General features: G+C 37.7%; 1 protein-coding gene across 9 annotated transcripts in view; it reads left to right on the top strand.

Moving 5' to 3' along the window:
• The window catches only part of TANC2 (tetratricopeptide repeat, ankyrin repeat and coiled-coil containing 2), a 358,600-nt gene that overhangs the window by 235,193 nt on the left and 99,832 nt on the right, over positions 1-23,575 (top strand). For all 9 annotated transcript variants that reach the window (XM_027081267.1, XM_027081266.1, XM_027081261.1 and 6 more), the window contains one exon: positions 81-206. In XM_027081267.1, the coding sequence (XP_026937068.1) occupies positions 81-206 (126 nt within the window). The remainder of the gene's footprint in view (positions 1-80; positions 207-23,575) is intronic.

The following is a 23,575-nucleotide window of genomic DNA, read 5'->3' as shown; positions in this document are numbered from 1 at the left end:
GATTCCGAAGTCTGGAGATACAGACTAACTGACAGTTTTCTAAACTTAGGTATTCTGACTAAACTCTTCTGTCTTATCAGCCACAAGCTCCACCCACTTGGAGGACCTCGCTTACCTGGATGAGCAGAGACATACACCTTTGAGAACTTCTCTTCGAATGCCAAGACAGAGCATGGCCGGTGCTCGCACACAACAGGATTTAAGAGGTTAGAACCACAAGAGGGCTTTGCATGGGGATGCCCAGGGGAAAATGGAAATGGGCAGTAGGCAAAAAGTTCCTTTGTTTCCAATTTCCACACCTATTTAAGCCTCCCTTAAGTGAGCATGTAACCAGTTCATTTCTGCTGAATCTAGAGAGAAAGATGAACACAAATACGTTGTACTCATCATCATAGAAAGGCAGTGTAATTACCAACAGTTGGAAGCATTGATTCCTTGAAATTCTGAAAGAAAACAAGTGGAAAGGGCTGGGGTTGATGGGGGAAATAACCTTTTTAAGGTCCTGGATTTTAGAAGTAATTGTTGACCAATTTCAGCCCTAGCCCTATTGCCGGTGGATTTGAAGCTGCTAATTTGTTTCACTAGAGAATGCATTTCATTTACATTCTAGTGGCCATTTCTAGTGACATACAGTACTTTTATTTTCTTAGAATTTTAGTGCTTCTAGTCCTGTCCTGGCAACATCTAAACAACTTATCCTTTTCCCATTCAGACACCTGTTTTTTGTGCATGCTACATGCTTCTGCAGTCAGGAACCTGATGTTTTTGAAGACTTTTCATTTTGTTATAACCACAGTCTAGTTGAGAGGCCTGTTATTGGTGTCTCTGCTTGTGCCTCTTGTTTGTTCAAGTGAACCAAACTGTCTGTGATAGTCTTAACAGATGGTCTGCTTTCTCTAGTATCTAGTAATCCATAGCTCTACTACATCAGGTGCATTATTTATTTTATCTTATAGATTATTTGCATCTTTGCTCTTCTCCTCACCCCTTTTCCTGTGCCCTACTCTATCTAATCTGTATAGTGCCACATGCATAACTCACACAGGAAGGGACTCAAACATGCCTGCTGTCCATTCTGGAAGTCATTATGCTGACCGTTTTTCACTGATGGCTCAGAAACTAGGAGCATAAGATAATTAGTTGTATTGCTACAATTACCATACCTCCCATCAAAGTGGTGAGTTGATGGCCTCAGTCATGGTTTTAGTTCCCAATCCTATCCATCCTGCTTGCCGTTTCTTCAGTTAGCCACATCTTAGTTGCTTATCCCAGAAAGTGGAATTATGTCAAGTATTACTTTAGTGCTGCTATACTGATCATGTCCAAAGCCTGAATAAATTTATTCAAAGGCCAACTAAATTATTTGTGCCATGACCAGAAGGCATAATAAAGAAGATGGGATATAACTATTGATCTATATAGACCTTCAGATTTGATTGAAAATCTGCCACATTGGCATCACCTTGCATTGCATTACTGAAAAACATACTGACATTGTTGATTTTATTTTCTGCTTTGCTAGTCATTGAATAATGGATTTTATACTACATCAAAAACAAAATAAATGACAGATTCCAGCTATGTATTTTTGAGAACTCTTCATGTTGGGTTTTATTGATACTTGATGACACATGTTTACTTCCAGTATCTAAAGATTTTAGTAAGGTCTTCGACAGATACATTCTGGTGACCTTGATGTTTACACATAGATATCAGCTGTGTATAGAATACAACGAAAATCTTTTCCATTTCACTGAGCTTCAGCCTAAACATTCAGCAAAACCAAAGTGCCTCCAAAGATTTTTCCAAAGCATACCTAAATCTTTAGGAAGCTCTCCACCTGAATAATGCATTCCTAACAAAACTAATTTCATATCCCTTGCAGATGGGGTTTCAACTTACTGCTTACATTAATACTTAAAGATGGAGTTTGTCTGTTGATGAGTGTGCTATGGTATTAGTGTTTCAGTTCCTTAAAGCTGTCTTTTCTTTCAATAAGTTTTCTTTTAGCAGTCCAAAGGGTTGGAACATGCCATCCAGTTGAGTGTATTAATCCATAAGAGACAGGGTGTTTACTAAGTATTTTATCTTCTAAAATTAGCATACTTTTATTTAGAACTTTGAAGCCCTAGACAATAACCTTCCCTCAAAAACATGTTATCTTGATTACTATTTACAAATGAACTCTGTAGCTTAGACATTAACAAGAAAGGAAAGCAAACTTGGACAGATTTTCCTTGTGTTTCTGTAGACCTGTTTGGCAAGCCTTTATAATTTGTGGTTATTATATCCAAAACAGTACACTTTACTATAGAAACAGAATCATATTGTTTTCCTGGTATAATTTTAAAAAATCATGTCACATCATGTTTTCTACTTTTATTTTAAGGAACATACAAATTGCAGTCATATTTCAGTTTTATATCTTCTGCTAACTCTGGTTATGATTGAAGTAAAACAACTTTACCCCAGAAAAGTAATAAAGTGATTGAAAACTTTTTTAGTGTACATTAAGGTATCTCTTTCTACATTAGAGGTATATCTTTCTGTATTTTAAAGTATAACTCAAACAAGTCCTATGAAATAGTTTTTAAATCACAATTCCGGTTTTAAATGACCCTGGATCTTCAGAAGAAGGTAGTTAATGGTCATGTACACTGTAGTATATCCAGTGGGTACTAAATTAACTGACTGATTTCAAGTGCAGAGATTATCTGAAGTAAAATCACTGTGATATATGAAGAGATGGCAAGCATTTATTGGGCCCTTCATACAGGCAGTCCTGCACTATTTTGTTCAGAGCTGTGGTTCTCAAACTTTTTGGTCCCAGGACCTCTTTCCACCTTAAAAAATTATTGAGGACCCTAAAAAGCTTGTGTTATATGAGTTGTATTGATTGATATTTACCATATTAAATTAGAACTGATAAATTGTTAAAATACCTATTCTTTTTTTTTTTTTTAATAGTAGACACATTAAGTGTTAATGTAAGCTCTGGAAAATTCCACCCTACCCTTGTGAGAGAATAAGAGTGGAAAAAGACAAATAATCTCTTAATATTATGAACATAGTTTTGCCTTTGTGGACCCGCGAAAGTGTCTTGAGAAGCCCCAGGGGTCCCAATATCACACTAAGAAAGACTGGTTTAGAGGATACCATTGTAACTGAAGATAAGTTTTATGCCTTTAAGGATCACGCAGCCTGTTTACAGAAATGTGGAAAAGTGTAGTTTGAGAGTTGGTTAGAAGTTATTCATGAACATGGTTTAATAGTACAGGCATAGTTCATTTAACAGTTATCTTAATAATAACTGCAGTTGTTTGATCATAATAATAGTCTTTTGACTGCTGAAGCAGAAGTTGCTGAGGTAACCCATGAGCTACAGTTTGGATCTTCAAGTTCAGTATTAACATTTGCTTCATTAGTAAAAAGTCTTTTTTTTTTTTCTTTTTAACTTCTCAAGACAGCTGTTTTGAACAACTGTTCTCCCAAAATTGATGTTTCCAGAGACCCAGCCCAACAGTGGGGAGGAGGTCACATAAGTGCACTGTCCAGGATTTTAGTGCAGCAAGTCAGTAGATTTCTAGCTGTCAACCATCCAAGAGCTTGAGCTCTAATGACAAAATAGTTACAGTAGATTGTGTCCTAATGCAGAGTATACAGCTAGTTAACCTACTACATGTGCCTTTTAAGTCCCAAAGCCTAATGTCCTTGACAGATATTAATTTGAAATCTTAAAGTTTTTAAGTCAAGTTTTTAAAATTATTTTCAGGGTCCATTTTTAATTTAATCACCTTGTGTAAATGTGGAGTCATGCTAGACCTGAAACCTCTCACTCTCTCTGACCACCTTAATGGAATCTCTTTTTACCCAGATAAAGAAAGAAACTGTTTACTGTCCAGTAAAAGGGAAGAAGAGGATGTTGGTTTTTATGGATAAATGTAATAAATCTGAAGAAAGAATATATAAATGCAACCAGGGGAAGTTAAAATACACAAAGCAGGGCTTCCCTGGCGGCGCAGTGGTTGAGAGTCTGCCTGCCGATGCAGGGGACACGGGTTCGTGCCCCGGTTCGGGAAGATCCCACATGCCGCGGAGCGGCTAGGCCCGTGAGCCATGGCCGCTGGGCCTGCGCGTCCGGAGCCTGTGCTCCGCAACGGGAGAGGCCACAACAGTGAGAGGCCCGCCTACCGCAAAAAAAAAAAAAAAAAAAATACACAAAGCAAATCATAGCATAATGACTTTGAATAGTAGCTACTTGGGGTAAATTAACAACAGATCATTATTGCTAAGACTCTGGAACCTGCCTGATGTGAAATCATCATCACAGTATTCTGCTTAAAGAGATTATACATTCCTAATTAAAACTTCATTTCTCAATATGTGTTGGTTTCCTTAGGACTTTTACTAAATCCCATTACATAAATGGCCATTTGCAGGCATTGGATTTAATTAATAGCTGCTTTAATAGATACTAGGTTGGGGCGTATGTGCAAATGATGGTCTGACTCATTGGCAGAACTGATGTGAAATTGACCCTGACAAAGTTCACTTGGCTTTGTCAAAGCAAAAAATTGAATTTTTATCAAATAAAATCAGTGTTTCATGCCATTTGCGAGTCCCCTACTTTTCCAAAACAATGAATCCTTTCTGAAGATGGCTAAGTTGTATGTCATGAAGCTAATAATCTTGCATTAGCCTACTGAGTCATACATCCCTGAGGTTGCTTAGTCATCTTGATCATTGCCTGGCTAGCTCTCACATTTACAAGGGAATATTTCCATCAGTCTTTTCTGTCTCACTGGTCATTGTTTTATTTTTCCAAGATAAAATTTCTTTCTTTTTAGGTAAATCGAAAATCCAGAAATAAAGTTGCATGCACATAACTGCCTATATATAAATATTAGGATAGATTGTAAGCTTTAGTTGTAGGAGGTGATCCTCTCACCTCCAGCCAGCTCTTTTGCAAAGTACCCTAAAATTTTAAAATGCAGTACTCAAACTGGATGTCTTTGTCTGCTAGAAAACTGATTTATACATTTTGGAGTAGTCTAGCTGTAGTTTTTTAAAGCAGATCACTACTTGTTAAAGTAGCTCCAGATCAGTACCCAGATCTGGTTTTTATATAAACCAGCTTTAGTTGGTAAATCTGTCTTAAAATTTGAAGGCACAAACAGTGGCTAATATACAACCGAGTTCCTCCACAAGACCTGAAAGGGAAAATTAGCCTTTGGGAAAGAGAAGAGTCTATAAACCATTTAATCTTCTAACAGGGCACGTGTTGACCTCTCGCATTAAATAACACACTACTTAAAGAAAGGCTGTGGAGTAACATGAAAGAAATTCTAATCGTGATATCTAGTTCTGCAAGAATAAATCACTGAAAATATTTTTAAATGCCTTAAGTGCAATAAAGAAAAATAACTGTTAAGCCATTTTTATGTTTTGATCTAAATTAGATTTAAAGAATAGCTTCCCAGTTAATCTTTCTATCATTATATTCTCCAAAAGTGACTAAATCTTATTAAACTAACCATAATGCCAGTAAATTTATTTAGGTAACACTTTGTAAAACATTTTTGATTCAGTAAAATGATCTAAGTGTTCCAATCTTGCAGTATGTAATAAAAGACTTTTTATGTAATAACTTCCCCAGATACTAACAAAATATAGCACAGGAGAATTTCCTTTGTAGGGCCATAGCTGTTTCATCACTGAGTGTTCACTTTAAAAATGTTGAATCTGGGTTTCCCTGATGGCGCAGCGGTTAAGAATCCGCCTGCAAATGCAGGTGATACGGGTTCGATCCCTGGTCCAGGAAGATCCCACATGCCGCGGAGCAACTAAGCCCATGCGCCACAACTACTGAGCCTGCGCTCTAGAGCTCGTGAGCCACAACTGCTGAGCCTGTGTGCCACAACTACTGAAGCCCGCATGCCTAGAGCCCATGCTCCGCAGTAAGAGAAACCACCACAATGAGAAGCCTGCACACCGCAACACAGAGTAGCCCCCCGCTCACCACAGCTAGAGAAAGCCTGCGTGCAGCAACAAAGACCCAATACAGCCAATTAATTAATTAATTTTTTTTAAGTTTAATCTTAAATTTCAAGTAATTAGCCAGTTCTGATTCCCCAATAAAAATCTCACCTTCAAGACCAACAATCTAATAGCACAAAACTATGTTGACATAGTTATATAATTCTTTTATCAGATGTTTCACATTTTAAAAGGTTTACCATTTTTATACTTTCCCCACATTTTGAGATATTAAGTGTGAGGAAACATGTGAAAAGTAGCAACATTTAGGAGAGTTGGATTTTCCCTATTTCTTCCACTATTTTTCAAGGATCATTGTTCCCTTCCTGAAAATTCCACTCAGCAATGATTCCAGGTTTTTCTCAACAAATGTTTTTCTATAAGACGGATGTCAGAAAGCTGAAATTTAATATACAAGTTTTTCAGAGACTCAAAGTGTTATTTTCAAGAGGCAAATAAGCCTTTTCCCTTTTTTATCCCCACATTAGTAGAATACAATAGACTTCTTAAAACACTAAGACAAATGCTGAGAATGGGGCACTTTTAAACAGATAAAAATGATAGCTTACATTTATTGGAGTTCTTATTCTTTATAGACCCAGTGTTAAGAGCTTTAAACATGTTATTTAATCCTCACAACGCTTTGATGCAAGTGGGGTAGTAAGGAAACTGGGACTTAGAGAGATTAAGTAACTTGCTTAGAGTTACAGGTCTAGTAGTTGGCAGTGCAAGGATTCATTTCATATGTGGAAGACTCTGGAGCCTGTGCTCTTAACCACCATGCTATCCTATGTCATAGACAATATAATATAAAAAGCTTTAAGTAATATAATAATAGCAATACGATGGCTTATTGTACATAGTTCAGTACACCGGGGTGTTAGGGATGGGAAACAGTTGCATATAAACACTAATTGCCGGATGGTGGTTGCTAAGCCCTGCAGGAAGTGGAAAATGGGGAGTTGCTGTTGATTGGGCATATAAAGTTTGAGTCATGCAAGATGAAAAAGTTCTAGGGATCTGCTGTACAACATTGTGCTTATTGTTAATCATCTCATATGATTATTTGCCATCAGATATCTTTTTTAGTGAAGTGTCTATTCAGATATTTTGTCCCCTTTTATTGGATGGTTTCTTTTCTTATTAATGAGCTTCAAGGGTTTGTTATATAATTTGGATACAAGTCCTTTATCAGATGGGTACTTTGCAAATATGTTTTCCCAGTTTTGGGCTTGTCTTTTCGTCTTCTTAACAGTATCTTTTAAAGAGCAGAAGTTCTTAGAAGTCCAGTTTATGAATTTTTGCCTTTGATGGATTGTTCTTCTGGGGTTGTATCTAAGATTTCTTTGACAAACCCAAAGTCACAAATATTTTCTCCTGTATTTTCTTCTAGACGTTTTACAGTTTTAGGTTTTACGTTTAGGTCTGTGATTGATTTTGGGTTAATTTTTGTATGTGGTGCAGTGCGTGATATGTATCAAAGTTTTCTGGGTTTTTGTTTTTGGCATGTAGATATACAACTGTTCTAACATCATTTGTTGCAAATACTGTTCTTCCTCTACGGAATTCCTTTTGCACCTTTGCACTGTCAAAAATCAGTCATCCATATATGTATGGATCTGTTTCTGGACTGCTTCTGTTCCATTCATCTGTTTGTCTTATCTTGATGCTAATACCACACCTTCTTGATTACTGTAGCTTTATAATAAAGCTTAAAATCAGGTATTGTTAACCCTGTTGTTGTTCATTTTCAGAATTGTTATGGCTATTCCAGGTTGTTCATTTTCAGAATTGTTATGGCTATTCCAGGTTCTTTGTATTTCCATATGAAACCTTGTAAATTTCTACCCATAAAGCCTGCTGGAATTTCGATGGGGATTGCATTGGATCTGTAAATCAATTTGAGGAAAATTGACTTCTTATCAATGTTGAATCTTCCAATCCATGAACATAATATATCTCTCCATTCATTTAGGTCTTCCTTAACTTCTCTCAGCAATGTTTTGTAGATGTACAGAGGTTGAACATATTTTGTCATATTTACCCTTCAGTATTTCATATTTCTTATGCTATTATAAATAGTATTGCTTTCTGTTTCTAATTGTTCATTGCTAGTGAACAATTACATAGAAGTACTATTGATTTTTGTATATTGCTTCTGAATATCCTGAAACCTTGCTATTGCTTCTGTATCCTGAAACCTTGCTAAACTCATTTATTATTTCTAATGACTTTTTTTTTTTTTTTTTGCGGTATGCGGGCCTCTCACTGTTGTGGCCTCTCCCATTGCGGAGCACAGGCTCCAGACGTGCAGGCTCAGCGGCCATGGCTCACAGGCCTAGCTGCTCCGCGGCATGTGGGATCTTCCCGGACCAGGGCACGAACCTGTGTCCCCTGCATCGGCAGGTGGACTCTCAACCACTGCGCCACCAGGGAAGCCCCCTCTAATGACTTTTTAATAGATTCCATAGGATTTTCTACATTAAGATAATCATATAGTCTGCAAACATAGTTTTACTTCTTCCTTTTTCTTTTTCTTATCTTGTGACTCTGACTAGAACTAGTACATTGTTGAATAGAAGCAAAGAGAGCAGAAATCCTTACCTTATTCTGATCTTTGAGAGAAAGCATTCAGTCTTTCACCATGAGATACGTTAGTGATAGGTTTTCAGTAGATGCACTTTATCAGGTTGAGGTTGTTCCCCTACTATTGTTAGTTTGTAAGAGTTGTTTGATTTTTTATTTTTTAATCAGGAGTTTATGTTGGATTTTGTCAAGTGGTTTTTCTGTATCTGTGGAAATAATCATATGGTTTTTTTTTTGCTTTGTTAATATGATGAATTACATTGATGTTTCAAATGTTAAGCCAACTTTGAATTCCTAGTATAAAATCCACTTGATCATGGTGTATTTTTTTATATTGGCTTCAATTTACTATAATTTTTATATTTTTTTGCATCTGTGTTCATGAGATATATTGGGTTATAGTTTTCTTGCAATGTCTTTGTCTGGTTTTAATACCATAGTAATGAGAAAGTATTCTCTCCTCTTTAGTTTTATAAAGAGTTTGTGTAAAATAGATGTTATTTCTTCCTTAAATGATTGGTTTTTGCTCATGAAGCCATCAGGGTCTGCAGTTTTAATTATGGGAAGGTTTTAACTATCAATTCAGTTACTTTAGTAGATATAGGCTATTCAGGTCATGTGTGGGTTTTTTTAGTGGGCTTCATTAGTTTGTGTCTTTCAAGATATTTGTCTATTTTATATAACCTGTTGAATTTATTGGTATAAAATTGTTCATAGTTATCCCTTAACCCTTTTAATCTGTAGTCATGTTACCCCTCATTCTTGATTCTATCCTTATTGATATGTCTTCTCTTTCTTTCCTTATTAGTCTGCTTAGAGATTTATCAGTTTTATTGAGCTTATTAAATCTTTTATTTTCATTAATTTTTCTATTGTTTTTCTGTTTACTATTTTATTTCCACTCCGATTTTTATATTTCCTTTCTTCTGCTTACTTTGGGATTTTTTTCTTTATTTGCTAATTTGCTGAGGTAAACGGTGAGGTCATTGACATAGACCTTTCTTCTATTCTAATATAAGCATTTTAATGCTATAAATTTCCCTGTTAAGTACTGCTTTAGCTGTGTTTCACAGATTTTTGTATTTTCACTTTCATCCAGTTCAAAATACTAATTTGCTTTTTGATTTCTTCTTCATCTCAGGGATATTTCTGGGGAATTTCCAGATATATATCTGCTGTTGATTCCTAACTTAGTTCTGTTATGGTCAAAGAACACACTTTGAACAGCATGAATTCTTTTACATTTATCCAGAATTTTTCATGAGCCAAAATATGGTCTGTCTTGGTAAATTTTTCAAGGCCTTTATAATACTTGTGTCTGGGGTGTCCCTCAGGTTCACTGATTCACTAGGAGGACTCACAGTACTCAGCATATAGTCATTCCCACAGCTATGCTTTATTACAGTAGAATGATACAAAACAAAATCAGCAAAGGGAAAGGTAGATGGGCGAAAGTCCAGAGGAAAGTGGACACAAGCTTCCAAGTGTTCTCTCTCAGTGAAGTCACACAACATGCACTTAATTCCTCCAGCAATAAGTTGTGACCTGTGTGAAATGTCTACCAGGAGATCTCATTAGAGATTCAGTGCCCAAGATTTTTATGGGGGTCTGGTCACATAGACCTCCTTGCCTAAAAAAAAATACCAAAATTCCAGATTTCCAGAAGAAAAGCAAGTATTCAGTATAAACAATATTGTTTGTACAAACAAATTAGGCACAGTGAGCCATTCTTCTTAGTTCTTGGAATGGTGTGAATCCTCTTGAAATCTACGTTCCCAAACTTCAGTAAGGGCCAATCTTGTAAGCAGGCTTTCTAAGGGTTAGTAGTCTTAGGCCTGTTATGTTAACTCTTTTCTGCACAATAGTATATTTCTGTTTCTCTCCTCTGAGCCTTTATGTTATTGTTGTGAGACAGTTTATTTATCTAAATGTTATAAACCCCACCATATAAAAGTCAGTTATCTTTTAAAGAGTTGTGAAAAAAATCTTATATGTTAATCCACATAGTTCCCATTTCTGGTGCTCTTCATTTCTTTTGTCGTATTTTTGTATCTGATGTCATTTTTCTTCTGCCTAAAGGACTTCTTTTAACATTTCTTATGTTATGGGTCTGCTGGTAACTAATTATTAATTTTTTCAGCTTTTATATGTCTGAAAATCTTTATTTCATCGTTATTTTTGAAAGATATTTTTGGTGGGTATAGAATTCCAGATTGACATGTTTTTTCTTCTCATAATTTAAAGCTTTAGGTCTACTGCCTTCTCATTGGCATTGTTTTTGACAAGAGATCTGCTGTCATCCTTATCTTTGTTCCTCTGTACTTAATGTGTCTTTTTATTCTGTGGCTGCATTTTTTTTCTCTTTATCACTGGTTTTGAGCAAGTTGACTGTGATGTGCCTTGGTGTCATTTTCTTCATGTTTCTTGCCTTGGGGCTCATTGAGTTTCCTGGATCAGTAAGTTTATAGTTTTTGTCATATTTGGAAATTTCATAGCCATTATTTACTTAAATATGTTTTTTTGTCCTCCACCTTTAAGGACTCCAGTTACACCTATACTTAACCACTTGGAGTTGTCCCACAGTTCACAGATGCTCTTTTTATTTTTTTTAATAGTTTTTTTATGTTTATCTCTTTTTTCTCTGTGTATTTCATTTTGCATTGTTTTTTTGTGGGTTTTTTTTTTGCGGTACGTGGGCCTCTCACTGTTGGGGCCTTTCCCATTGCGGAGCACAGGCTCCGGACGCGCAGGCTCAGCGGCCATGGCTCAAGGGCCCAGCCGCTCCGCAGCATGTGGGATCCTCCCGGACCGGGGCACAAACCCGCGTCCCCTGCATCGGCAGGTGGACTCTCAACCACTGCGCCACCAGGGAAGCCCTTGCATTGTTTTTATTACTGTGTCTTCAAGGTTACTCATCTTTTCTTTTGTAATGTCAGATTTGTCCCAAATCCCATCTAGTGTATTTTTCATTTCTGATGTTTTTTTCTGTAGAAGCACAATGTGGGTCTTTTGTATCTTCCATGTCCCTTTTGAACAGATAGAATATAGTCGTGGTTTTAATACTTTTCTCTGCTAATTCTAACATCTGGGTCAGTTCTGGGTCAGTTTCAGTTGATTGGTTTTTCTCCTACTTAGGGCTCATATTTTCCTGCTTCTTTCTGCTTGCCTGACAATCTTCATTTGGATGCCAGACATTGGGAGTTTTACCTTATCGGGTGTTGGATATTTTTGTATTCCTATAAATATTCTTCAGCTTTTTTCTGGAATGTGACTTACTTATTTGGAAACAGTATGATCAATTTTGGGTCTTGCCTTTAAAATTTGTTGAGTAGAACCAGAACAATATTTACAGGTCTCATTATTCTATACGACTGAGTCAAGGTCTTCCTGGATTTATCCAATGTCCTGTGCATTGTGAGCTTTTCCATTCTGGCTGGTAGGAGCAGGCACTATTCCTGGCCCAGTGTAAGCTGCAGATACTCTTGTCTCCAATCCTCATACTTGTGCTAATCACTATCCTGCTGATTACTCAAGGGTTACTCCCCACAGGTCTCCAGAATTATTTCTGTACAGCTCTCTCCTTTCCAGTACTCTGTTCTTTGAACAGTGGCTGCCTTGGTCTCCCTGGATTCTCAGCTCAGTCTACTCAACTAAGGGAGTCTGCCAGAATCTGACTGGGCTCTCTCTCCCTCCATAGTGGTCTGAAAATTTTCTCAATGTTGTGAGTGGGCATAGGGTTTACCTCATTTGTTTTTCATCGCTCAGGGATTACTATTTTTCATTGCCTGTGTCTAGTGTCTTGAAAACCGTCATTTCATATACTTTGTCTAGAGCTTTACATGTTTGTTCTGGAGTTGTTTTAGGGGGGAGGGCAAATCTAGTCCTTGTTTCTCCTTCGCCAGAAGTGGAAATTCATGTCAGATTTTTAAAAAGAAAATTATAGATGAAATGAACCAGAGCATCAACCCATCTCTCCTTAGAAAATGACTGGCTTGAGAGTTAGAATTGGGTTTTCTGTAAGCTAAAATACATATTTACTTATAATGATGAAGAAAAATATGGTTATTATTTGCACAGAATAAATCCCACATGTCACATTAGCAAGACTTTAGTTACTAAGTGGATATGTGTGACTTCAGCCTTCTCAGTAACTTTTCTAAAAGAAAGGAAAACTAGTCTTTAAAAAAATATATCCTGTCCTCTCTGGACAGTAGCTCTAAGGCACATTTTCTCCCTTCCCCCAGCTTCCTGTAAGAATATGATTGTTTGTGTCTTGGCCAGCATCCAGGCCTTGCCTGTGATGTGTACAGAGCTTCAAAAATAACAGTTTTTCTTCCCTGAATGTCTTGTTACTTAATGGCCCTCTTGTTTATGACAGAAGCCTTTAAACAGGAATTTATCCTTGAAAGGTGTCAAACAAATGATTCATTTCTTTTTATTATAATATGGTTCAAGTGATTTTCAAAGACTTTGGTTTGCATCCTATAACTGTCTTCCTGTAGCCCTGCTGTCCTACCAAAGCCAAGTCTATAAACATTTCCCTGCAGTTAAGAATGGAAAATTCATATTCACTGTTTTCATTCACTAATTCATTTATTAAATGTTATTAAATGTACATACCCTGTGACAAGAACTGTCCTAGTTAATAAGGACTTACTAGGTTGGGTGATTGTGGTAGGGTAAGTTGATGAGATATGAGGGTAGAAGTGTAGGGGCTGAAATGATTATATCAGATACATATCATTGATGACTGTATACAGGAGGGCTGTGTGGAATGCAAAGTTATTCATTAAAAGCTTGTTTAAGTACATGGTAAAAAGCAAGAGATGTTGAGAATCTGAACTATATGGCTGTCATTCATTGAGGATTAACTAGGTTCTGAACTACGAACTTAATGTACATTTTCTTGTTTAGCCTTATGAGATAGATGTTCTTATTATCCTCATTTTACAGATAACAAAACTGAGGCTTAGAGTAATCTGGCAACACCTCCAAAGATTATATCATTATGAGCAACAGTGGAATGGGAAAAGAAAACAGAAATTATATCTGGGAGATATTCCTCAAGAATAATTGATAGGACCTGTGACAAATTAGATGTAAAGGTCAAGAAGGAAGAAATCCTGGTGAGTCCCAAGTTACTGTCTTGGGAGACCAGGCAGATGGTGATATTTCATTAACTGAGATAATGAATGGAAAATAAAGAATAGGTTAAGGTGAGTGAGAAAATAACTTCAGTTCTGAACATTTTAAGTTTGAGATATCTATTGGAAATCCACGTAGATAACTCTTGTAAATTGCTGGAAATGCTATACAGGAGTTTAGGAATGGGATCTGGAACAGATATGTAAACCATCACCACTCAGATGGTTATAAAAGCCATCAGTCTGTTCCTTTGAGATTACCCAGGGAGATCATGAAGAAGAAAAAAATAATAAAATATAGAACCTAAGATTGGCAATATTTTAGGGATGGGCAGAAGAGGAGGAATCATTAAAGATATATCAGGAAGAGAGGACCAAAAAAAGAACTAGAAGAAAGTATTATTATGTAAAGCCCAAGAACAGAATGTATTTCAAAAAGTGGGGATTTATTAGAAGTGTTAAATACTAAATCATGGTTAAGTATAAAGACTGAAAATAATTCATTGAACTTAAAATTTAGAAAGTCTTTAGTGTTATTACCTAAAACAATTTCAACAGAGTAACATGGGAGGAAGCCAGGCTAGGATGAGTTACTGCTGTGGAAGTGAAGATGGCAAGCATGGCCCTTTCAAAATGTTGCAGGGGGGTGGGGGAGAAAGGGAGAAGGGACATAAGTCAGAAACTCAAAGGGATGAGGGCTCCAAGAGAGCCAGTATGTTCTCAATATCCTTTTCATTATGTTTGTTTTAAATAAATGTGTGTGGGAGGGAGGTGATTAGGTTACACTGGATTCTCTTTTGGCTTGATCATGTGGATAGTAGTAGCAGCTACCAGAGTTAACCAGCAGACTCTGTCCTAGGCACACTACATGTATTAATTCATTTTAATCCTCACATGTCATGGTTATCCCTGTTTTAAAGATAAGGAGAACTGAGATACCAAGAACATAAGTCACTATCCTAAGGTCGCACAGCCCATAAGTAACAGAGACTGGATACAAGCTGAAGCATCCTGGCTCTGAGTCCACAGTTCTACCCACCCTGCTCTCTATGTTTCCCTGCTCACCCAAAAAGTGACTCTGCTTTATTTAATCTTTTTTTTTTTTTCAAACAGAAGTTATCTGGAATGAACATTTCTCAAGCTATTATCTTTAGATTGTTTTCTAGGACCTGCTTCAAATTGCTTTACATTCTTCCAAAACTCATTTCCTGGGGTAGGAGTACCTGCCAATTGTAGTCCTATTCCTTAGTGCCATAAATAAGGAACAGATCCTAAAGAGATTTGACTCTTGTAAATGGAATAATGAGTCTTCTAGAAACTCAGTAGACAAATGAGCCCTGCCTTGGTTTAATAAATATACTTGAGAAAAAAATAAGCATGTTTTTTGACTTACGTTTGGCACTAAAGTGATACCAGGTTTTGTCTGAAGAACATGTTTTTATCCTCTGCTCCGTGTAGGGAATAGCATACATGGCCTGAACCCTAAGAATAAGCCTGAAATTATCTTTTGTTCTGAGGAACAGAGGTACTTCCAGGCTAGGCTGTGCAGCCATAATGGAAGAATGTGAGGAAATACAGCTCTGCTCCTGTTTGCACGAGACCTTTGTCTGTATTACATACACCCTTTCTTCTGCCAGTCCTGTGACTGACTTCTTTTAAGATGATTCATAGTTGTTTTCCATGAGTAAATAAGCTTTAGTCTAAATCCATTTAGAGCTCTTTTGCCCCCACTTCCCCTTCCCCTTTTCCTCTTGCTGCAGCTGTTTGTATTTGCATTTGGACGAGCTGGTCTGTTAGCCTTAATGCACTTTTGTTTGTTTTTTAAATGTTTACTCTTTGCCATAGTTAAAGAAAGGTCAGTTTTCTCTATAAGCCTAGATATATAATTATTTGTATTGATGGTCTCACAGAGACTGTTTCCTAGAGAGCATTCATTTGTCTGTCACAAGCCTAATTTGCATTGAAGAGATGCACACACAGATCTGAGTCTTGAGTGGTTATTAAATTTCTTTAAAAAACTGCCTTCCAAAGCTTGTCTTATTTGTATACCCAGTTGGAATGTTTTTCCTCTTTGTGTATTTTTCTTCAACATTTTATTAGGAAAATTTTCGGATATACCCCAAAAAAGGACAATTTTACAGTAAACCCTCGTTTACTTGCCTTGATTATATCATTAATATTTTATTATTTTTATCACATATCTATCTATCTGTCCATCTCTTTAACCACGCATCATTTTTTACAAATTTCAAAGTAAATTCCAGATGTCAGTATACTTTGGAATATGTTGAGAAGGATGGGATGGTGTTCCCGTTCTGTTGCCACCCTGGGACTGCCACTTCTTGGGTGCCAGGGGTAAGAAGACCACATCTGTTACTAAATATATGGATTAGTTCATCTTTTATCCCTTGGCTCAGCTATAGTTGCAGTGGTCATTTCTCACTGGATTATTTCAGTGGTTTCTGCCTTAGAAAATCTCTTGGAAGCCAGTGGATATCCTAAACAAAGAAGCATTTATTTAGGAATATGAACTCCACAGAGGGTATTCATTACCTCCGTGTTTCACAGTGCAGGCCAAAGTGCCCTCTTGTTCGTATGCCCTAAACTTATTGTTGGTGCATAGGAGGTATGGCTTTCTTTTATCATATTGATCTGACAAAAGCATTAGATTCTGAGGTACAGAAATTGTTTCTAGGCTGTTCTTGGTGTCTACAGTTGTTTTACCATATGGTGCTGGGCTAATTTTGTCTGTTCTTCCCTTGAGGCTTTTGTAAATTGATTACATTTTTAGAAAAATTTTAAAATAACTTTTTAAAATGTCAAAGCTTTTCTCAGTAGAATAAAATATGATGAGAGATTACATCAACATGAGAACAAGTTATCTTAATAGAGTTTTTCTCAAAAACTTCAGCATTTAAGTTGAATCTTTACTTATCCCATGTTATAAATTGGCACCGGTCATATTCATGAAACCCCCTTTTGATGCAAAATGTTAAGTAATCTTGGACCTGAAGAGATAGGTCTGTTAGTTTAGAAAGCAACTGAGTGTCTCAGAAGCTCTTCTCTCTCTGGAAGGTCAAGCATGCAATTCCTAAAGGGGAGCACAGGAGAGGTGAAGGAGAAAGAAGCTAGCCTAGCCAGTCAGCTAAAGTCTACTCAATTCTGGTCATCAGTAGTATAACTCATGACCAGATTTCAGACTTAATAGTGACATCCTATAGAGCAGCAACATAAAATAATAGAAAAAAAACTGAATTTTGGAGTCAAAACTAGGTTTTGATTCTAGTTCTGAAACCAGCTGTGTGACCTTAGATCTCTCTAGGCCTAATTACACTTATCTCAAACCAATTGATCTGTTTTCTCCTTCCTCGCTGTGAGTCCTGTGACTGCTCAGCCAGAGCTCAGCATGTCTGTCTGAGTGTCTGCCCACGAAGGGCACTCAGATACCCAGGAACCCCCCTGCATGGTTAGCAGCCCCCTACTATCAAGTGGCATTATGGAAAATGGAGTAAGGAGCTCCAAGAATCAGTCCCTCCACTGAAGCAAGTCTGACAAAACTCTAGAGTTTTTCAGAACTCTAGAATTGCTAAGCAAAGCAAGAAAAGCAGATTATGAAACAGTACCTATAGTATGATTTTTGTCTTAAAAATAAGTATATATAATACAGACAAAACTCGGGGAAAAAAAAAGTGAATTGTGCGGGGCTTCCATGGTGGCGCAGTAGTTAAGAGTCCGCCTGCCAATTCAGGAGACACAGGTTTGAGCCCTGGTCCAGGAAGATCCTACATGCCGCAGAGCAAAAAAGCCTGTGCATCAAAACTACTGAGCCTGCGCTCTAGAGCCCACGAGCCACAGCTACTGAGCCCATGCACCACAACTGCTGAGCCCATGTGCCATGATTACTGAAGCCCACACGCATAGAGCTCGTGCTCCCGACAAGAGAAGCCACCACAATGAGAAGCCTGCGCACCACAGTGAAGAGTAGCCCCCGCTCGCCACAACCAGAGAAAGCCCACATGCAGCAATGAAGACCCAATGCAGCCAAAAATTAAATAAATAAAATAAAATAAATTAATTAAAATAATTTATTTTAACTAAATAAATTGTTTTTAAAGTGAATTGTGTTTCTCTCTAGCCAATGGGAGTAAAATTATTATTTTGTTTATCGGCTGTTCCTAAATTTTCTGTAGTGAGTATGTATTACTTCCATGTAAAAAAACAAAAGTAAAATAGAACAGTTTGGCAGTTTCTCAAAAAGCTGAAACATAGAGTTTCCATATGACCCAGCAATACCTCTCATAGACATATACCCAAGAGAACTAAAAACATCTGTACATAAAAACTTGTACATGGGAGGACCTTCAAGATGGCGGAGGAGTAAGACATGGAGATCACCTTCCTCCCCACAGATATATCAAAAATACATCTACATGTGGAACAACACTTACAGAACACCTACTGAACGCTGGCAGAACACCTCAGACTTCCCAAAAGCCATGTGACTGACTGGGTCTTGGTACTCCGGCCGCGTGTCGGACCTGAGCCTCTGAGGTTGGAAAGCCGAGTTCAGGGCATTGGTCCACCAGAGACCTCCTGGCCCCTCATAATATCAATTGGCAAGAGCTCTCCCAGAGATCTTGATCTCAATGCTAAGACCCAGCTCCACACAACGACCAGCAAGCTACAGTACTGGACACCCTATGCCAAACAACTAGCAAGACGGGAACACAACCCCACCCATTAGCAGAGAGGCTGCCTAAAATCATAGTAAGTTCACAGATACCCCAAAACACACCACCAGATGTGGTCCTGCCCACCAGAAAGACAAGATCCAGCCTCATCCACCATAACACAGGCACTAGTCCCCTCCACCAGGAAACCTACACAACCCACTGAACCAACCTTACCCACTGGGGGCAGACATCAAAAACAACAGGAACTACGAACCTGCAGCCTGTGAAAAGGAGACCCCAAATGCAGTAAGTTAAGCAAAATGAGAAGACAGAGAAACACACAGCAGATGAAGGAGAAAGGTAAAAACCCAGCAAATCAAACAAAAGAAATAGGCAGTCTACCAGAAAACGAATTCAGATTAATGATAGTAAAGATGATCCAAAATCTTGGAAATAGAATGGAGAAAGTACAAGAAACGTTTAACAAGGACCTAGAAGAACTAAAGAGCAAACAAACAATGATGAACAACACAATAAATGGAATTTAAAATTCTCTAGAAGGAATCAATAGAACAACTGAGGCAGAGGAACAGATAGTGACCTGGAAGATAAAATAGTGGAAATAACTACTGCAGAGCAGAATAAAGAAAAAAGAATGAAAAGAATTAAGGACAGCCTCAGAGGCCTCTGGGACAACATTAAACACACCAACATTCAAATTATAGGGTCCCAGAGGGACTGAGAAAATACTTGAAGAGATTATAGTTGAAAACTTCCCTAATATGGGAAAGGAAATAGACAATCAAGTCCAGGAAGTGCAGAGAGTCCCATACAGGATAAATCCAAGGAGAAACGTGCCAAGACACATACTAATCAAACTATCAAAAATTAAATACAAAGAAAAATATTAAAAGCAGCAAGGGAAAAGCAACAAATAACATACAAGGGAATCCCCATAAGGTTAACAGCTGATCTTTAAGCAGAAACTCTGCAAGCCAGGAGGGAGTGGCAGGACATATTTAAAGTCATGAAAGGGAAAACCTACAACCAAGATTACTCTACCCAACAAGGATCTTGTTCAGATTCAACGGAGAAATTAAAACCTTTACAGACAAGCAAAAACTAAGAGATTTCAGCACCACCAAACCAGCTTTACAACAAATGCTAAAGGAACTTCTCTAGGCAGGAAACACAAGAGAAGGAAAAGACCTACAATAACAAACCCAAAACAATTAAGAAAATGGTAATAGGAACAAACATACCAATAATTACCTTAAATGTAAATGGATTAAATGCTTCAACCAAAAGACATAGACTGGCTGAATGGATACAAAAACAAGACCCATATATATGTTTTCTACAGGAGACCCACTTCAGACCTAGTGGCACATACAGACTGAAAGTGAGGGGATGGAAAAAGATATTCCATACAAATGGAAATCAAAAGAAAGCTTGAGTAGCAATTCTCATATCAGACAAAATAGACTTTAAAATAAAGACTGTTACAAAAGACAAAGAAGGGCACATAATGATCAAGGGATCAATCCAAGAAGAAGATATAACAATTGTAAATATTTATGCACGCAACATAGGAGCACCTCAATACATAAGGAAAATGCTAACAGCCATGAAAGGGGAAATCGACAGTAGCACAGTCATAATAGGGGACTTTAACACCCCACTTTTTTTTCATCCAAAAAGAAATTAAATAAGGAAACACAAGCTTTAAATGACACATTCAACAACATGGATGTAATTGACATTTAGAGGACACTCCATCCAAAAACAACAGAATACACTTTCTTCTCAAGTGCTCATGGACCATTCTGCAGGATAGATCATATCTTGGGTCACAAATCAAGCCTTGGTAACTTTCAGGAAATTGAAATTGTATCAAGTATCTTTTCTGACCACAACACTGTAAGACTAGATATCAATTGCAGGGAAAAAAACCTGTAAAAAATACAAACACATGGAGGCTAAACAATGCACTACAAAATAACCAAGAGTTCACTGAAGAAACCCAAGAGGAAATCAAAAATACCTAGAGACAAATGACAACAAAAATACGATGATCCAAAACCTGTGAGATGCAGCAAAAGCAGTTCTAGGAAGGAAGTTTATAGCAATACAATCCTACCTCAAGAAACATCTCAAATAAACAACCTAGCCTTACACCTAAAGCAATTAGAGAATGAAGAACAACAACAACAAAAAAACCTATGTTAGCAGGAGGAAAGAAATCATAAAGATCAGATGAGAAATAAATGAAAAAGAAATGAAGGAAATGATAGCAAAGATCAATAAACTAAAAGCTGGTTCTTTGAGAAGATAAACATAATTGATACACCATTAGCCAGACTCATCAAGAAAAAAAGGGAAAAGACTCAGATCAATAGAATTAGAAATGAAAAAGGAGAATTAACAACTGCCACTGCAGAAATACAAAGGATCATGAGAGATTACTACAAGCAACTCTATGCCAATAAAATGGACAACCTGGAAAAAATGGACAAATTCTTAGAAAAGTACAACCTTCTGAGACTGAACCAGGAAGAAATAGAAAATATAAACAGACCAATCACAAGCAGTGAAATTGAAACTGTGATTAAAAATCTTTGTCAGGGGGCTTCCCTGGTGGCGCAGTGGTTGAGAGTCCGCCTGCCGATGCAGGGGACACGGGTTCGTGCCCTGGTCCGGGAAGGTCCCACATTCCGCGGAGCAGCTGGGCCCGTGAGCCATGGCCGCCAAGTCTGCGCATCCGGAGCCTGTGCTCCGTAACGGGAGAGGCCACAACAGTGAGAGGCCTGCGTACCGCAAAAAAAAAAAAAAAATCTTCGGCAGGGCTTCCCTGGTGGTGCAGTGGTTGAGAGTCCGCCTGCCGATGCAGGGGACACGGGTTCATTCCCCGGTCCAGGAAGATTCCACATGCCGCAGAGTGGCTGGGCCCGTGAGCCATGGCCGCTGAGCCTGCGCATCCGGAGCCTGTGCTCTGCAATGGGAGAGGCCACAACAGTGAGAGGCCCGCGTACCACAAAAGAAAAAAAAAAATCTTCCGCAAACCCAAGCCCGAGCCCAATGGCTTCACAGGCGAATTCTATCAAACATTTAGAGAATAGCTAACACCTATCCTTCTCAAACTCTTCCAGAATATAGCAGAGGGAGGAACACTCCCAAACTCATTCTACAAGGCCACCATCACCCTGATACCAAAACCAGACAAAGATGTCACAAAAAAAGAAAACTACAAGCCAATATCACTGATGAACGCAGATGCAAAAATCCTCAACAAAATATTAGCAAACAGAATCCAACAGCACATTAGAAGGATCATACACCATGATCAAATGGGGTTTATCCCAGGAATGCAAGGATTCTTGAATATATGCAAATCAATCAATATGATACACCATATTAACAAATAGAAGGATGAAAACCATATGATCATCTGAATAGATGCAGAAAAAGCTTTCGACAAAATTCACCACCCATTTATGATAAAAACCCTCCAGAAAGTAGGCATATAGGGAACTTACCTCAACATAATAAAGGCCATATATGACAAACTCATAGCCAACATCATCCTCAATGGTGAAAAACTGAAACCATTTCCACTAAGATCAGGAACAAGACAAGGTTGCCCACTCTCACCACTACTATTCAGCATAGTTTTAGAAGTTTTAGCCACAGCAATCAGAGACATAAAAGAAATTAAAGGAACCCAAATCGGAAAAGAAGAAGTAAAGCTGTCACTGTTTGCAGATAACATGATACTATACATAGGGAATCCTAAAGATGGTACCAGAAAACTACTAGAGCTAATAAATTAATTTGGTAGAGTAGCAGGATACAAAATTAATGTACAGAAATCTCTTGCATTCCTATACACTAATGATGAAAGATCTGAAAGAGAAATTAAGGAAACACTCCCATTTACTATTGCAACAAGAAGAATAAAATACCTAGGAATAATCCTACCTAAGGAGACTAAAGACGTGTATGCAGAAAACTTTAAGATACTGATGAAAGAAATTAAAGATAATAGAAACAGATGGTGAGATATACCATGTTCTTGGATTGGAAGAATCAACACTGTGAAAATGACTATACTACCCAAAGCAATCTACAGATTCAGTACAATTCCTATCAAAGTACCAATGCCATTTTTCACAGAACTAGAACAAAAAAATTCACAATTTATATGGAAGCACAAAAGACCCCGAATAGCCAAAGCAATCTTGAGAAAGAAAAACAGAACTGGAGGAATCAGGCTCCCTGACTTCAGACTATACTACAAAGCTACAGTCAGCAAGACACTATGGTACTGGCACAAAAACAGAAATATAGATCAATGGAACAGGACAGAAAGCCCAGAGATAAACACACACACATATGGTCACCTTATCTTTGATAAAGGAGGCAAGAATATACAATGGAGAAAAGACAGCCTCTTCAGTAAGTGATGCTGGGAAAACTGGACAGCTACATGTAAAAGAATGAAATTAGAACACTCCCTAACACTGTATACAACAAACTCAGAATGGACTAAAGACCTAAATGTAAAGTCAGACACTATAAAACTCTTAGAGGAAAACATAGGCAGAACACTCTGTGACATAAATCGCAGCAAGATCCTTTTTGACCCACCTCCTAGAGAAATGGAAATAAAAACAAAAATAAACAAATGGGAGCTAATGAAACTTAAAAGCTTTTGCACAGCAAAGGAAACCATAAACAAGACGAAAAGACAACCCTCAGAATGGGAGAACGTATTTGCAAATGAAGCAGCTGACAAAGGATTAATCTCCAAAATATGCAAGCAGCCCATGAGCTCAATATCCAAAAAACAAACAACCCGATCCACACATGGGCAGGAGACCTAAATAGACATCTCTCCAAAGAAGATATACAGACTGCCAACAAACACATGAAAGGATGCTCAACATCACTAATCATTAGAGAAACGCAGATCAAAACTACATGAGATATCACCTCACACCAGTCAGAATGGCCATCATCAAAAAATCTACAAACAATAAATGCTGGAGAGGGTGTGGAGAAAAGGGAACCCCCCTGCACTGTTGGTGGGAAAGTAAATTGATACAGCCACTGTGGAGAACAGTATGGAGGTTCCTT

The sequence above is a fragment of the Aethalodelphis obliquidens genome, unplaced genomic scaffold (genome assembly GCF_003676395.1).
Source record: "Aethalodelphis obliquidens isolate GAN/ISIS:26980383/991018 unplaced genomic scaffold, ASM367639v1 scaffold44, whole genome shotgun sequence".
Classification (NCBI taxonomy): domain Eukaryota; kingdom Metazoa; phylum Chordata; class Mammalia; order Artiodactyla; family Delphinidae; genus Aethalodelphis; species Aethalodelphis obliquidens.
The sequence above is the reverse complement of the archived record's forward strand: the minus strand, read 5'-3'. Positions and strand labels throughout refer to the sequence as shown.